This window comes from Eptesicus fuscus, chromosome 3 (assembly GCF_027574615.1).
Source record: "Eptesicus fuscus isolate TK198812 chromosome 3, DD_ASM_mEF_20220401, whole genome shotgun sequence".
NCBI classification, from domain to species: Eukaryota; Metazoa; Chordata; class Mammalia; order Chiroptera; family Vespertilionidae; genus Eptesicus; species Eptesicus fuscus.
In genome coordinates, this window is record NC_072475.1 from 8,648,281 (window position 1) to 8,665,288 (window position 17,008).

Genomic DNA, 17,008 nt, shown 5'->3' on the forward strand with positions numbered 1-17,008 from the left:
ATACTCTTTAAAAACAATAAACTGAGAACTCTCAAGACTTATCCTAAAACTACAGTATGCTAAAAACAGAATTGCTAAAATAAAATAAATTAATTAAAAAAGACTGACAATGCCAAGTGTTGGCAATTTTAGCAAATGGATCTCGGATGCATCATTGGCAGAAATGCAAAATGGTCTGTTAAAACAGTTTGACCATCCTAATATATAAAAACTCAGTGTGCATTGTGATGCTGGCACAGAGTTCCATAAATCAATGGAATAGGACAGAGCACAACCAGAAACAGGCTCATGGAAATACAGACCCTCAATTCACTCTGAAGGCAGTACTACAGAACAGAGGGAAAAGACAGGCTTCCCCACAAATGATGCTAACCTTTAGACAAAAAACTTTTCACCCTGACCAGTGGGGTTCAACTGGTTGGGTGTTGTCTCATGCACCAAAAGGTTGCCAGTTCCATTCCCAGTCAGGGCACATGCCTGGGTTGTGGGATCCGTCCCCCATATGGGGGCGTGGGGGGGGGGGGTGCAGCTGATAGATGTTTCGCTCTCACATCAATGTTTTTCTTTCTCTCTCTCTCTCTGCCTTTCTCTCTAAAAATCAATTAAAAAATTGAAAATTTTTATTAAAAATAAAACTTTCCCCCCATTTCACACTATGTACAAAAAACAAAATATATAAGAAAAAAGAGAGAAGGGACATGTGAGATAATAAAAAATATATGCTGGTCTCTGTTCCCAGCTCCTGGGCGCAGTGCTCCTGAAACCCTTGGAAATTCCTAAGTGATAAGAAAACCAGGAGTATCTTTGGTTCTATTTGGGCTCTGCTCCTATCCTGCCATCTCCTTGTTCCTGACACAAGGCTCCTAAATCCCTTGAACTCCCTGGGTGACAGGAGTCTTTGTTCTAATGAGGTGACTATTGCTGGGCTCCTGGGTGGCTCTTGGATGAGGGCTGGTTACCAGAAAGACAGAAATGTGACTAGATAAGCTTGGGACTTTCAGTTCCTTCCCCATTCCTCAGACAAGGGAAAGGAGCTGGATGGAGATGGAGGTAATGATCCATCATGCCTATGAGAGGACTCCATAGAATCCCAATAGCATGAGGTTCAGGAGCTTCTAGGTTGTTGAACATGAAGAGGAGCTTATTCAGAGAGGGCACCAAAGCTCCACACCCTTTCCCCATATCTTGCCCTACACATCTCTTCCATCTGGATGTTTACCTGTATCCTTTATCTTTTTATAATAAACTGGTAAACTATTTTCCTGAATTCTGAGCAGCTCTAACAAATTTATCAAACCCACATTGAGGGTCAATTTATAGTCAACCACTCAGAAGCACAGGTGACAACCTGGACTTACAATTGGCATCTAACACCATCTCCAGGTAAATGGTGTTAGGACTAGAGGGCACCCAGCTGGTGTCACAGAATTGTCTGGTGGAGGGAAATATGCTAATTAAACCCACACATCTACTTTCACAAGTGCTGTGACTGTGAGAGTAAAGGACACACACAGAAGTATAGTTTTCTACACACCGCAAAAGGTGTCAACAGACATCCAAAGAAGACATGCATGGCAAATCAGCATGTGGGAAGATGTTCAACATATGAATCATAAGGAAAAGGAAAATTAAAACCACAAAAAGATATGGGTCTACATCTTTATCTGTAAAAATACTTTTATTCAGTCAAAACAGAATTGCTAAAATAAAGTAAATTAATTAAAAAAGACTGACAATGCCAAGTGTTGGCAATTTTAGCAAATGGATCTCGGATGCATCATTGGCAGAAATGCAAAATGGTCTGTTAAAACAGTTTGACCATCCTAATATATAAAAACTCAGTGTCCATAACATCCAAAACGACCGAAGGCTTGACCGATCGGAAGTCAGTTCTGTAGTCAGTGCTGGGTTGCTGCTGCGACCCAGCACTGACTGTCGAGGGGGCTGCAGATCAGGCCCTAAGAGAGGCCTGGAGAGAGAAGCAGGGTCTGATCCGTAGCCTCCATAGCAGCTGTTGATCAGCACTTGCCTCTCTCTTTCTCTCCGGGCCTGGCCAGCAGTCGCGCCTCTCTTTCTCCGGGACCTCTGCTGGGGCTACTGATCAGCCCCGCCTCTCTGATCAGGCCCGTTGATAGGCCCAGAGACGCTGACTGGCATAGAAACCGACCAATCAGAACCAAATCTGGGTGAAGTGTGAGGAGCCAATGGTTGCTTAGGAGGCGGAGCTTTTGATGCTGACTGGCATAGACACCGACCAATCAGAACCTAATCTGGGTGAACTGCAAAGGCAGAACCTAAGGTGGGGGCTGAGGAGGGGTGTTAAGGGCAACAGCTGTTTGGTGTAAGGTATAAGAAAGCAGTTCAATTTTTTAATGACTGGTTTGGTAGTATAGTGCATATGGCTGGCTATCAGTCCAGCTATAGGGATTATGTATTTTTGTCTGCCAAGAGCACCTCCTCCTGATGAAAAAGGCTCCCCCCGCCCAATTTAAGCAATCCTATCCTATATAATCTATCCTATCTAATAAAAGAGTAATATGCAAATTGACCATCACTCCAACACACAAGATGGCTGCCCCCATGTGGTCAAAGATGGATGCCCCCATGTGGACACAAGATGGCCACCACAAGATGGCCAGCAGGGGAGGGCAGTTGGGAGGGACCAGGCCTGCAAGGGAGGGCAGCTGGGGGCGATCAAGCCTGTAGGGGAGGGCAGTTAGGGGTGACCAGGCCGGCAGAGGAGGGATGCTGGGGGCGACCGGGCCTGCAGGAAAGGGCAGTTGGGGGGGGACCCAGGCCTGCAGGGGAGGGCTGTTGGGAGTGACCAGGCCTGCAGGGGAGGGCAGTTAGGGTCAAAGAGGCTGGCAGGGGAGCAGTTAGGCATCAATCAGGCTGGCAGGGGAGTGTTTAGGGGGTGATCAGGCTGGCAGGCAGAAGCGGTTAGGGGCAATAAGTAAGGCAGGCAGGCGAGCAGTTGGGAGCCAGCAGTCCTGGATTGTGAAAGGGATGTCCCAGATTGGAGAGGGTGCAGGCTGGACTGAGGGACACACACACACCACCACACACACACACACACAGTGCACAAATTTCGTGCACTGGGCCTCTAGTCTATACTAATAAAAGGGTAATATGCTAATTAAACCGGGTCGACCAGCCATCTTCTGGACGTCCGACTTCCTTCCGGACAAAGCCATGGTTGGTGGTGGAGGCTGAGGCAGAGGCCGTTAGGGGTGATCAGGCCTGCAGGGGAGAGCAGTTGGGGGCAAGATCAGGCCGGCAGGGGAGGGCAGTTGGGGGCAAGATCAGGCCGGCAGGGGAGGACAGTTGGGGGCAACCAGGCTGGCAGGGAAGGGCAGTTAAGGGCGATCAGGCAGGCAGGCAGAGAGGTTAGGGGTGATCAGGCAGGCAGTGAGGGGCAATCAGGCAGGCAGGCAGGTGAGCAGTTAGGAGCCAGCGGTCCCAGATTGCGAGAGGGATGTCTGACCACCGGTTTAGGCCCAATCCCTGTGGGTGGGATCGGGCCTAAACCAGCAATTGGACATCCACCAAGGGGTCCCCAATTGGAGAAGGTGCAGGCTGGGCTGAGGGACACCCCCCGCCCGCCAAGAATTTCATGCACCGGGCCACTAGTTTCTAATAAAAACAATTTAAACGTATACTGATCCTGAGATCCGGTGGATATCTACTCAAGATAAATGAAAACATACATTCCCACAGGTGCATACATGAATATTCATAGCAAGTTCATTCATATAAACCCAAACTGGAATTAACCCAAATGTCCATCCTCTGTAAATAAACAAGGTGTGATCTTGTGTACAGCACTTGGCAATGAAGGAACAAGCCACTGGCACACCCAAAAAAATGAATTACTCTCAGAACACTAAGTGAAAGAAGCCTATTTATAGGAAATTCTAGAAAAAACAAAACAAAAACAAGACCACAGTAATAGAAAGCAAATCAAGTGCGGCCAGAGGCCAGGGTTACAGGGAAGTGGGAGGGGACTGCAAAAGGAACAAGGGAACTCTCTGGGGTCATGGAAATGTTCTGTATCAGGATTGTACTGATGGCTACACAGCAGTGTATACTTGCCAAAGCTCCAAGAATGGTATATTTAAAGTTGGTGCGTTTTACTGTATGTAAATTTTATCTCAGTAAGTTGACACCCCCAAAATTAATTTCCGTTGTTTTATGAAATATAAAACAATAAATCTCCTAGAGGATAATACAGGGGAATATCTTCATGCTCTAGTAAAACTAATAATACAGTTAATAACCAGGGAGTACTAACCATAAAGGAAAAGACTGAAAAAATTAAGAACATTAAAAGAATCTCTTGATGTCAAAAGATACCTTTTTTAAAAAAAATATATATATTCAAAAGATTACTTAAAATATATATATATATATATTCAAAAGATTACCAGCTGGTGTGGCTTAGTGGTTGAACGTGGACCTATGAACCAGGTGGTCATGGTTTGATTCCAGGTCGGGGCACATGCCCTGCGTAACCAGTGGGGGGTATGCAGGAGGCAGCCAACTGATGATTCTCTCTCATCAGTGATGTTTCTATCTCTCCCTCCCTCTCTCTTCATTTAGAAAACTGACAATAAGAAGTGTCTGTACAGATAAGGAGCAACGAAAACACACTGCTGGAGGGAGTTTAAGTTGGTAGTTTGGAAATGAGGTTGCTATTACCTACTAAGACCCAGCAACTCCTCGTAGGAGTACAAGCACAGATATATGTGCATCAAGAGACATGTCTAAGAATCCTCTTTCCCACTTGGTGATGTCATCACTCAGAAGAGCTACAGATTCTAAGTAGCAACCAACATGTTTCTATGCAGAGTAACTTATACCAAATTATAACAAATCCCCTATGAATCCACCTCTGGAAAAATACAGGGAAATACTAGGTGAAATGTCACTGGATTAATTATAGAGTTTGATATTTAACATGTTGGCATGCTCCCTAAAGAGACAGAGGATACCAGCTTAAGCAAGTGAGCATTTGATGACCCTAAATCCTCAGGTTAAAAAAGAAAAGAATGCTTGGATGGAAAAGTAAAGCTAAACAAGGAGGAGACTCTCCTGTGAGGAAGAACTGCCAAAGGATGGGGGGCCCACCCCATGGGGTTCTAGAGGGCTGGCAGCCTTCTCACTTCCCCTGGCTGGTAATGCTCTCTCTGAGAACTCCCTAAGCTGATGTTCTTCCTTGTACTTTTCTTTATCCCGTTATATTTCAAGCTAGTAAATACTTTTAAAAGCTGTTACTGCAACAGTTCCCACAGGGAAGATGATGTCCTAGGCCAGTGGTCGGCAAACTGTGGCTTTCAAGCCACATGCGGCTCTTTGGCCCCTTGAGTGTGGCTCTTCCACAAAATACCACGGCCTGGGCGAGTCTATTTCGAAGAAGTGGCGTTAGAAGAAGTTTAAAAAATTTGGCTCTCAAAAGAAATTTCAATCGTTGTACTGTTGATATTTGGCTCTGTTGACTAATGAGTTTGCCGACCACCCTAGGCCAGAATGGCTACTGTGAAAGTGGTAAGGAATGGCCCATAGGCAGAGGTGGCAGGGCTTGCTGATAAAGCTGATGTGCTATGTGAGGACAAACAAGAGGAGTCCAGACCACTGAGTGAGTGGTGGCGCCATTCCTGGAATGGGAGACTTCTCACTTAAACATGGGAAGGCCGAGACATCAGTAAACAGACAAGCAGAGGTGACTAGCAAGCAGTCGGGAATGAGTCTGAAGCTCCAGGAAGGATGGATGTTGGAGACAGAAAGTGGGGAGTTACTGCATGGGGAGTGCACGAGGCCCCAGGGCCTGATGGGTTTCTCTAGAGCAGTATTTCCCAAGGAATATTTAGAAATACAGGGGGTCATTTTTAGATTGCACAGTGACTGGGGAATGCTACTGCCATCTGGTAGGAAGTGACTAGGAGCATTTAACATTCTGCCATAAATGAGTCCTACACAAGGAAAAATTATTTCACTCAAAATGCCAGTAATACCTGTGGAGAAACCGTGACCCAGGAAACAAGGGAGGTCTGTTACTGAGGATGAAGAGGAAGGGACAGCAGAAGGTGTTAGGGGAGGCCAGTGAAGTAACACAAATTAAGTGTTGGTCCCAAACACCAAGTGCTTTAGTAAATACTTCAAGGAGGGAAGAACCAAGTGCAAATGAGGTCAATTACCAGGGAGACTGAGACCATATGATTTGGCAAGACAGACCCTGACTATCTCAGCCCCTCTCTGTATCTCTTCACAGTAGTAGACTGGGAGAAGTGACCCTAGGACCCAACTCACCAGGCTTTATACACCTAGTCATCTGAAATCTCATCTGGTTTTTGTGTCAAATCACATTTTTGTAAAAACAACAATAACAACAAAGAAATAAACAACAGATTAAGGCAGGTGGGTTATAAATTGCTAAGGAGAGCAGGGGGGCTGGGGTTGGAGGGATGACAATGTCAATGTTAATGGAGAAGAGTGCCTAAGAGCAACACAGAGAAATAATTACACCAATAATTTTCATGGAATCTCAAGGAGGAGCTTACACCAAAAAGAGCTGGCTTTCTTCTTCATTTGTGGAGTTCCCCCTTGGAACTTCCCTCTGTGCCACCCTCCCTTTAGGGAGAGAGCAAAGGGTTGTCTAAACTGTAGCTGGAGAACCAGCCCACAGGCAGCAGTCTTCCCACCAGCATTCTTATTCAACAGCGGCATCTACTGGTCAGTACGAAACTACAGTAACCCAGTTCACTCAGAGGGAATGCTGTGGACTACATACACATAATAGACACATACACACACACACACACACACACACACACACTACAGTTTTGTATTTAAGATAAAAACAACTTTAAAAAGAGAAACAAAATCTTAACAATGCCAGGGAAATTTTTAAAGACCATGCCACTAATTATTTGACAATGTTGTTAAAAGAATTTTTTAAGTGTCTTAAAAATAGCTGCCACACAAAATGAAATACAAATTTAACCTTTAACCCAGCAATCCCATGTCTCAGAACTGATCCCACAGAAACACTGGTAAAAATAAGATACATGCATAAAGCTATTCATTTCAGGACCATTTTTAATAGCAAAAAAACTGGAAATGATTCCAACACTACCCATAAGGGACCAGTCAACTCATGTTACATCTGCCTAGAGCAGTGGTTGGCAAACCACAGCTCGCGAGCCACAGTTTGCCGCTCTGTTGACTAATGAGTTTGCTGACCACTGTCATATACTACCCTTTACCTCTTTGCACACAATATGCCACAATTGCCTAATCCTCACAGCTTCCAACTACACGGTAACATTTAGTCTAGTCCAGTGGTCGGCAAACTCATTAGTCAACAGAGTGGCAAACCGCGGCTCGAGAGCTGAGCCGCCGTTTGCTGACCACTGGCCTAGAGAATACCTGCAGCTGTGAGAAGGAATGATGAACACCTCTATGCACTAACACAGAATAAACTCTAGGACATCTATATAATAAAGAGCCAGCGAAACAACCGTTATGACCAAAGGCTCAACCAGACCAGAAGTCAGTGCTGGGTTGCTGTGGGGACCCAGCACTGACTGGGCCACTGACGGCACCCCGACCCAGCACTGACTACCTAAGGGGCTGCGGATCAGGCACAGAGAGAGGCCTGCAGAGAGAGAGGCAGGGTCTGATCCGTAGCCTCTGTGGCAGCCATTGATCAGAGCTTGCCTCTCTTTCTCTCCCAGCCTGGCCAACAGCCGCGCCTCCATTTCTCTCCAGGCCTCCACCGGGGCTGCTGATCAGCACCGCCTTTCTGATCAGGCCCTGTTGATAGGCCCAGAGATGTTGACTGGCATAGAAACTGACCAATCAGAACCAAATCTGGGTGAATGTAAGGAGCCAATGGCTGCCTAGGAGGTGGAGCTTTTTATGCTGACTGGCATAGAAACTGACCAATCAGAACCAAATTGGCCAGCAGAGGAGGGCAGCTGGGGGTGAGATCAGGCCAGCAGGGGAGAGCAGTTAGGGGTGATCAGGCAGGCAGAGGTAGTTATGGGCGATCAGGCCAGCAGGGGAGGGCAGTTGGGTACGAGATCAGATCGGCAGGTGACGGCAGTTAGGGGTGATTAGGCAGGCAGAGGCAGTTGGGGGCTCGATCAGGCCGGCAGGGGAGGGCAGTTAGGGGCGATCAGGCAGGCAGGCAGGCAGGCAGGCAGGCAGAGGAGTTAGGGGCAATCAGGCAGGCAGGCAGGTGAGTGGTTAGGAGCCAGTGGTCCCAGATTGTGAGAGGGGTCCCCGATTGGAGTGGGTGCAGGCTGAGTTGAGGGAACCCGCCTCGCACCGGGCCTCTAGTCTATAATAATGAAAGTGTAATAAGCTAATTAGACCAGATGTCCTTCCGGACTAAGCCAGGGCTGCGAGGGAAGCCCGGGTCCTGGGTGCCAGAGGGAAGCTGGTGCCAGCAGCCGGGGGAAGGGAGGCCTACTCTTGCACGAATTTTGTGCATTGGGTCTCTAATATAAAATAAAAAACAGAAAGAAAATGTGTAACTTGCATTTCTAATGAAGTTATTCAGGTTAAATGAAGTTGCTGGGATGGGCTCTAATGTAATCTAACTGGTGTCCTTATAGGAGATTAGGACACAGACACAAAGGGATACCACATGAGGACACAGGGAGAAGACAGCTGTATGCTCAGGAGAGGTTACATTATATGAAGAATTCTTACAACTTCATCAAACAAACATAACTAAAACATGAGCAAAAAACTCAAGACATACCTTCAAAAAGATATTATGGATGACATATAAACACATTAAATGGTCCAGGGTATATACCTAGGTTGCAGGCTCCTGCCTGGCTGGGGCCCAGATCAGGGCTCATGCAGGAGGCAACCAATTGAAGTGTCCCTCTCACATTGATGTTTCTCTCCGTCTTTCCCTCTCTCTTTCACACTCTCTAAAAATCAATGGAAGGCCGAAACCGGTTTGGCTCAGTGGATAGAGCGTCGGCCTTCTGACTCAAGGGTCCCAGGTTCGATTCCGGTCAAGGGCATGTACCTTGGTTGTGGGCACATCCCCAGTAGGGGGTGTGCAAGAGGCAGCTGATCGATGTTTCTCTCTCATCGATGTTTCTAACTCTCTATCCCTCTCTCTTCCTCTCTGTAAAAAATCAATAAAATATATTAAAAATAAAAAAATAAAATAAATAAATAAATAAAAATCAATGGAAGAATATCCTCAGGTGAGAATAAAAAAAAAAAGAAAATGTCATATCCTCAGTGATACTCAATGTCACTGATCATTAGGAAAATGCAAATTAAAACACAAATGAGAGGATGGTGACGTATAAAGATCTGAACTCACTATCCCGAAAAGACACCTTTTTCCCTCTTATTAACAAACTAAAGGCCCAGTGCACGAAATTCATGCACTGGGTGGGGGGGTTTCCTCAGCCCCACCTGCCCCTTCTCACAGTCCAGGAGCCCTCAGGGGATGTCCTACTGACAGCTTAGGCCCACTCCCCACGGTCTAGCCTGCCTCTGCAGGAGGCGACTGGGCTGATCAGGAGAAGGCACCACCCCCATCACCCCACTGCTGCTGCCACTGCTGGCCACCGCAGCCACCAAGTTGTTTTCATCAACACGGACTCCAGTCCCTTCACCACAAAAAAATGACACCATTTTATAGGCATTTTCAAGATATCTCTTTCATAGGATATGACATTCTTTCTTTTTTTTTTTTTTCCATCCTCACCTGAGGATATTTTCCCATTGATTTTTAGAGAGCGTGGAAGAGAGAAGGAAAGACGGAGAGAAACATCAATGTGAGAGGGACACTCCAATTGGTTGTCTCCTGCATGAGCCCTGACCTGGGCCCAAGCCAGGGAGGAGCCTGCAACCTAGGTACATACCCTTGACCAGAATCGAGCCCGGACCCTGCAGTCCGCAGGCTGAGCTCTATCAACTGAGCCAAACCGGCTAGGGCAGGATATGACATTTCTTAGCTCCTCCACAGCAGACCTTCGGTTTTTCCTCCAGGAGTGAGGTGGAAAAACCCTAGATCACCTTCTTGGATTCTTATTACCCAAATGACCAAAAACACTACAAGTGGCATACTGGGAGCTTATCCAATGAGCAGTCAGAAAAGGAGTTTCCTCTGCAGCTCATGGGCAGAGGCGGGCCCTGTTTCTGCTCCGGGCCTGCTGCAATGGCGCTGGCAGTCCCCCGTCTCCACTCCAGGCCTGCTGAGGCCGCTGCGGCATCCACGGCTTGCCTCACCTCGCACGTAGTCCCCTCCCGCCCACCTGCATGTGCATCCTCCTCCTGAACGGTCGTGATGTTACAGTGTCCTGGAAAATTTGCATATTACCTCTTTATATATATATATAATATTATATTTTTTTTTTTGAGTGGCCAGATTATTATGATCTCTGAATGCATACTAATCTGGCCACTCAGTGTATTTGTATCTCAAATGGGTACCAAAAGTATTCTAGACTTTTGTTGGAGATCAACCACCTATTTGCCCTGAGCTTTCTATCAGCCAGTGCAAAGGGGAAAACTGATCAGGTGCACGATTTATAGTACCTTTGATATCAAATTAAGTGAGGTACTCAAGGGAAGTACACTGAGTGGCCAGATTATTATGTGTTCAGAGATCATAATAATCTGGCCATTCAGTGTGTGTGTGTGTGTGTATGTATGTGTATAGACTAGAGGCCCGGTGCATGAAATTCATGCACTGGTGAGGGGTGTCCCTCAGCCCACCTGCACCCTCTCCAATCTGGGACCCCTCGGGGGACATCCCTCTCACAATCTGGGATTGCTGGCTCCCAACCGCTCGCCTGCCTGCCAGCCTGATCACACCCTAACCACTCCCCTGCCAGCCTGATCAACACCTAACTGTTCCCCTGCTGGCCCGATTGCCCCCAACTGCCCTCCCCTGCCAGCCATCTTGTGGCGGTCATCTTTGACCACATGGGGAGGCCATCTTGTGCAAGGGTATAAGGGTCAATTTGTATATTACCTCTTTATTATATAGGATAAACAAAAAACAACTAGACAACTATGCATCCAGCAAACGGGAAAAATGGCCCTGCTCCAGAGCACCCGTATCTCCTGGAAGGGAGCCTGATGCCCCAATTTTTGCAACTGCCCTTGAACACTGGCTCTGGAGGCCAAGGGAACTATGTTCCTGGTCACATGAGACTATAATAATCAGTGTCACCCAGAACAAGAGCTCATACCCCAGTCTGGCACCCCAATATTTGTGAATGCTGCCAGGTGACACCTCTACATCACCTACCTCTGGTGGCTAGTGGGGCTTACACTGGTGGGCCCTCTGGACTGTAACCAACAGAGAAAGATTTTTTTTTTATTTATTTTTTAAAATATATTTTTATTGATTTCAGAGAGGAAGAGAGAGAGTGAAAGATAAACACATCAATGATGAGAGAGAATCACTGATCAGCTATCTCCTGAACATCCCAACTGGAGACTGAATCATGACATCCTGGTTGAGTGTTCATAGATCGACACTCAACCACTGAGCCACACCAGCTGGGCCAGAGAAAGATTTTTTAAACAGCTACCAACCCAAACACAGCAAGAGGCAACAGGCCCAGGAGCTTAGTCTTTCTGTGAAGGAGGCCTATTAACAAATCATCATGACTGCAGCCTGAGAGGCAGGCTTCTAATTAAACTGTAATCCTTTCCAGAGACCTCAGAAGGCAAGTGCTAGCATCATGCTCACCCTCTGCAGAGCTCCAGAGTGCCAGTGTCTCCTGGAAGGGAGCTTTATACATGTTTGGTGCCCTGGTTTTTTGTGGCTGCAAAGGGCTTCCCCTTGATCACCTTGCTGTGGTGTTAGGAATGGGTAGGGGGTGTCTTGCATTCTTATTAGGTCCCACAGGACTGTGGCAATCAAAGAGATGATTATTAGCAGGCTACCACTCCCAGGGCACCGCCCAGATAGTGGACTGAGATACACCTCCATTCTTTCTACGAAGGGGGCTTCTTACACAATTGTCCAGTAGCTTCAGCCTGAGTGGCAGGCTCCAGGTTTGGCCCAGACTTAGTGGCCTACATTGCTGCTCTCAAGGAACATAGGTTGTGGACACCATCATGACAGTCTCCCTCTGCTTTGCTCCAGCTCACCCTATCACCCAGAAAAGAGTGTATACACTCCTCTGGCATCCCAATACTTGTCTGGAGCCACAATCTCTATGACTGCCAGCCAAGGGACACCTCCAGAGAGACTGGCTCTGGTGTACAAGCGAGGCTTATACTTGCAAGCCCACAGGACTATATATATATACAAGAGGCCCAGTGCATGAAAATTCATGCACTGGAGCGGGGGTTCCTCAGCCCGGCCTGCCCCCTCTCACAGTCCAGGAGCCCTCAGGGGTGGGAGGTGACCCAGCAATCAGGGGAAGGCAACGCCCCCATCACACCTCTGCTGCTGTCACTGCTGGCAGCGCAAGCCTCAGCTGGCCCTGGTTACCTGAGCCTCAGGTGACCCTGGGCAGCTGGGCAGCCACCATCCGAGGATTGCCTGCACCTCTGGTTGGCCCTGAGTGGCTGGGCAACCTCCATCTGAGGCTTGCCTGCACCTCGGGCCAGCCCTGGGTGGCTGGGAAACCTCCATCAGAGGCTTGCCTGCACCTCGGGCCAGCCCTGGGTGGCTGGGGGGCTGAGGGGACTGGGCACCACCATCTGTGGCTGTGGGCGCCGCCATATTTGTGAGGGCATGACAGTCAATTAGCATATTCCCTCTTTATTATATAGGATTTGCATTCTTTTAAAAGCTGCTGCCTTGAGAGTCTGGCTTACAACCGGCCTGAATCCAGGAGGTGAGACCCTTCCCTTCAGGACACTGACAGGTCTTGGCACACATTCAAGTACGGCTTGGACGAGCACAAAAATTTGAAAGACAACTAAGAGCTGAAACAGGGTTGAATGACAAGGTTCCTCTCCTACAATAGGCCACTTCCCTTCAAGATGGGAGAGGTGGTTGTTTTAACTACTGTACAGAAACCAACACAGAGTCAAGCAAAATGAAGAAACAGAGAAATATACTGCAAATGAAAGAACAAGAAAGAACAAGATAACACTTTAGGAAAAAAACTTGATGAAAGAGAGATACTGTACCTAATAATGAATTCAAAGTAATGGTCATAAAGATGCTTGCCGAACTGGGTGGGGGGGGGGGGGGAATGGATTAACAAAGTAAGAACTTCAACAATGAGATGGGAAGCATAGGAAATACCAAACAGAAGTCACAGAGCTAAAAAACTCATTGACTGAACTAAAAATATATTAGAGGAGTACAAGAGCAGACCAGATGAAGCAGAAAAGGTAAGTCAACTTGTCAACTTGAAGACAAGGGAGTGGAACTCACCCAAACAGAGCAGCAAAAATTAAAAAGAACTTAAGAAAAAGTGAAGAAAGTTTAAAGGAATTATGGGACATCAAATGGATTAACATTTCCATCATAGCTCTCCCAGGAGGAGAGGGAAAGGGGAAGAAATCTTATGTGAAGAAATAATGGCTGAAAACTTTCCTAACCCTGAGAAGAAAACAGACACCCAGATTCAGGAAGCTCAGAGAGTTCCAAATAAGAGGAACCCACACCAAGACACATTATAATTAAAGTGTCAAAAGTTAAATCAAGAAGAGTTTTAAAAGCAGCAAGAGAACACTTCTTGTGTACAAGGATGAGAGAAATCACTGATCGGCTGTCTCCTACCAATAAGGAGACAGATAAGACTATCAACAGATTTTTCAGCAGAAACTTTGCAGGCCAGAAGTGAGTGGCATGATATATTCAAAAGGCTGAAAGAAAAAAACTGCCAACCAAAAATACTCTACCCAGCAAAATGCTCATTCAGAAATGAAGGAGACAAGCAAAAGCTAAAGGAGTTCATCACCACCAATTAGACGTTACAAGAAATATTAAAGGGACTTCAAGCCAAAATGAAAGGGTGTTAGTAATAAGAACACATATGAAAGAATAACTCTCACTGGAAAAGTAAATATATAATAAAGGTATTGGACTAATCACCTCAGACTCGGCACAATACGTTTTTTCTCTTAAAACTTTTTTTTTTAAACTTCTCAGTACGGCCTAGCTGGTGTGGCTCAGTGGTTGAGCATCGACCCATGAACCAGGAAGTCACCTTAGGATCCCGTTCAGGGCACATGCCTAGGTTGCAGGCAAGCTGATCAACAATTCTCTCTCATGATTGACGTTTCTCTCTCCCCCTCCCTTCCTCTCTCTCTAATCAATAAAATAATAAAATCTCTCGCTCTAGCCTGTTTGGCTCAGTGTATAAAGCGTCCGGCGTAGGCCTGCGGACTGAAGGGTTCCCGGTTCCATATAGGTCAAGGGCACATGCCCGGGTTGCGGGCTCAATCCCCAATAGGGGCATACAGGAGGCAGCCGATCAATGATTCTATCTCTTGCCCCCTCTCCCTTCCTCTCTGAAATCAATTTAAAAAAAATTTTTAAAGAAAGAAAAAAACTTCTCATTACGCAGTTCAGGCTTCCCTCCCCTTCTCTCACTGCAGGTGGGCAAGGCTGGAATTAGGTAGTTACCCAAAGGACTAAAATGGGCAAAGAAAACAAACAAACGAGAACTGAATGTAACTGTGAGCGTTCCTGAACGAGCGCAGCAGGAACGTTCACTTCTGTCCTTTAACGCGTCCTCCTCACAAGGAGGCGGCAGGCAGGGCGGCGGAGGGCGCCCGGAGACCACTGCGGCCCCCGCGCCTGCGGACCGTGAACACACCGGCAGGCCCGCCCGTGGGGTGAGGAGTCCGCGGCCCCGCACTCCGCCCAGGCCTCAAGGAGCAGCGACGGACCGGGGACGGAGCGCAGGGCAGGGGGCCGGGAGGAGGGATGGAGGGGCGCCGCCCCGACGTGAGGCTCGGTAGCGGGCGGGCCCCGGACTCACGTTTGTACTCGGCCATCAGCCTCTTCAGCGCCGTCCCCGCCATCGTCGGGGAAACAGCTGTGCCGTCGGACGTCGCCGCTAACCGCTCGTATCCTCCCGCCCGAGGACCGGGTTACTTCCGGGTCACTGCCGGGGTCACAGAAGCCCTTCCGGCTGCGGGGCGCGCGCGTGGGGCGGGGCAGGCGCGGAAGTGAGGGGGGCTCGCAGAAAGGGGCGGAGCGTGGCCAGGGGCGGAGCGGGACGGTCGTGGGGAGGGGACGGGAGCGTGGCGTGGAGGGGGACGAGCGTCTCCGGCCCTTAATCCCGGTGGCTCGGCCCTACGGCCGCTTCTCCCAGCCCCGGTTCCTGAAGGGCCTGGTCTTCCCCAAGATTCCAGGGTGGCGTGCCTGGTAACCGCCTGTTCCGTCACGGCGGCCGCAGGAGGGTCCAGTGGGGGACGGGGACGAAGGACGGCGCGTCGGCCGAGCGGGGGACGCAAGCTGGGCAGAGGTCATTTAGATAGGGTATTTTTTTTAAATATATTTTTATTGATCTCAGAGAGGGAGGGAGAGATAGAAACATCAATGAGAGAATCATTGATCGGCTGCCTCCCGCATGCCCCTTACTGGGGATGAGCCCTTGGCTGGAATCCAACCCGGGACCCTCCATCGGCAGGCCGAGGCTCTGTTCACTGAGCCACACCAGCCAGGGCAGGGCATCTTTTAGAGACACCGGGAGGAGGGGGCCAGGATGAAGGCGCTGCAGTCGGTGGTGCCACCGCCGCTAGGAGCCAGTTCCTGATGCGGCCCAACTGCAGCCAAAGGAGACGGGCTCCTAAGACAGTGACGCCCCGAGTTCGGTCAGGGGTTAGGTTTGGAAAGGGTTTGGCGATGGTGGTGGGTTTATTCTGCCAGCGCGGCCACAACTCAGGGTGCCCAGGCTCGGCCCCAGGGAGGGAGGAACGTGGGGAGCCCCGGAGGACCCAGGCCTCGGCCAGCCCGCTGACCAGCATGACCCGGGTTCTGAGTAGCAGGTGTGATATGTGAGGGCTTCCTAGGCAATCACACGGAGGCGGCCACGTTCAGAATGAAAGGTGTCTTTTGTATCTTTGACAACTAACGTTCTGAAGTATAAAAGGTCTCTCACAGTTGAACCCAGTTAAAAGTAGATTTAACCTTAGTATCTTGCTTCCCCGGCTCTGAGCTTGTGCCGCACAGCAGGTGACACCTACTGGGGTTTTCCTGGGAGCCAGGGTTCCTGGGCTGAGGGACTTTCAGTGCTGACATGGGGTCGTGCCAGCTGGGACCCTGGCACCACTAACAGGATAAATAGTGCCTATCTTCTCCTGAAGCATCAATTTAACTCTAAGATCCTAGGAGTTAGATTTATGTAAATGTATTTCCTTAATTTTATTGATTTTTAGAGGAAAAGAGAAACATCGATTTGTTGCTCAACTTATTTATGCATTCATTGGTTGATTTTTTTATGTGCCCTGACTGGGAATCGAACCCACAACCTTGGCATATCGGGAGGACGCTCTAACCGAGTTACCCAACTAGGGCCTGTAAATATTTTTAATATATTAATACCAAGAGGTATTATTCCAAATGCACAATTTGCATAAATTTTGAGAGAAAAGATAACCTCAAGGACATGCCTTGTTCTTTCTTCTTCGGTCAGTGCAGTGGGTGGGAATTCAAGCAGCACTGCTCTGACGTCCCAAACTCTTAGCCTCACTCTCCTAACTTAAGGAAATGCAGGGGCTCCTCTGCGGATGCAATGCCCCCCACCTCCACTCTCCGGGACACCTCGCAAATTACTCAGTCCCTGGGATGTGCTTGAACCCATCTACTCTGGCTGGTGTAAATGATCAGGTGTGAGAGTAGACGTGCTATATCCCAGCTCCCCTTCATCTTTCAGCTTCTACTAACCTGACCTGAAGGACTAACTAAAACAGCGAGGTCATTTTCAAACCTGGTCTTGTCACAGCACAGTCCCCTGGGAAGTTCTGTCACATTAGCAGTTCATTCAGCTGCAAAGCAAACAAGGTTGTCAATCACACAGAAGAAAACCGTCTGACAGTAAGG

The 17,008-nt window shown here is 48.2% G+C and overlaps 1 protein-coding gene across 2 annotated transcripts in view; it reads right to left on the reverse strand.

The window, feature by feature from the left end:
- UBE2G2 (ubiquitin conjugating enzyme E2 G2) overlaps nucleotides 1–16,881 on the reverse strand; it is a 32,735-nt gene extending 15,854 nt beyond the window's left edge. Inside the window, exon 1 of one of the 2 annotated variants that reach the window (XM_054713617.1) lies at nucleotides 16,858–16,881. Coding sequence is in view for 1 of the 2 variants with exons in the window: in XM_008145656.3 (XP_008143878.2) it covers nucleotides 14,943–14,985 (43 nt within the window). In the remaining variant the exon portion in view is untranslated. Of the gene's footprint in view, nucleotides 1–14,942; nucleotides 15,254–16,857 lie in introns of those variants that run through there. The other variant, XM_008145656.3, reaches the window with a different exon arrangement.
- Nucleotides 16,882–17,008: the final 127 nt, after the last annotated feature.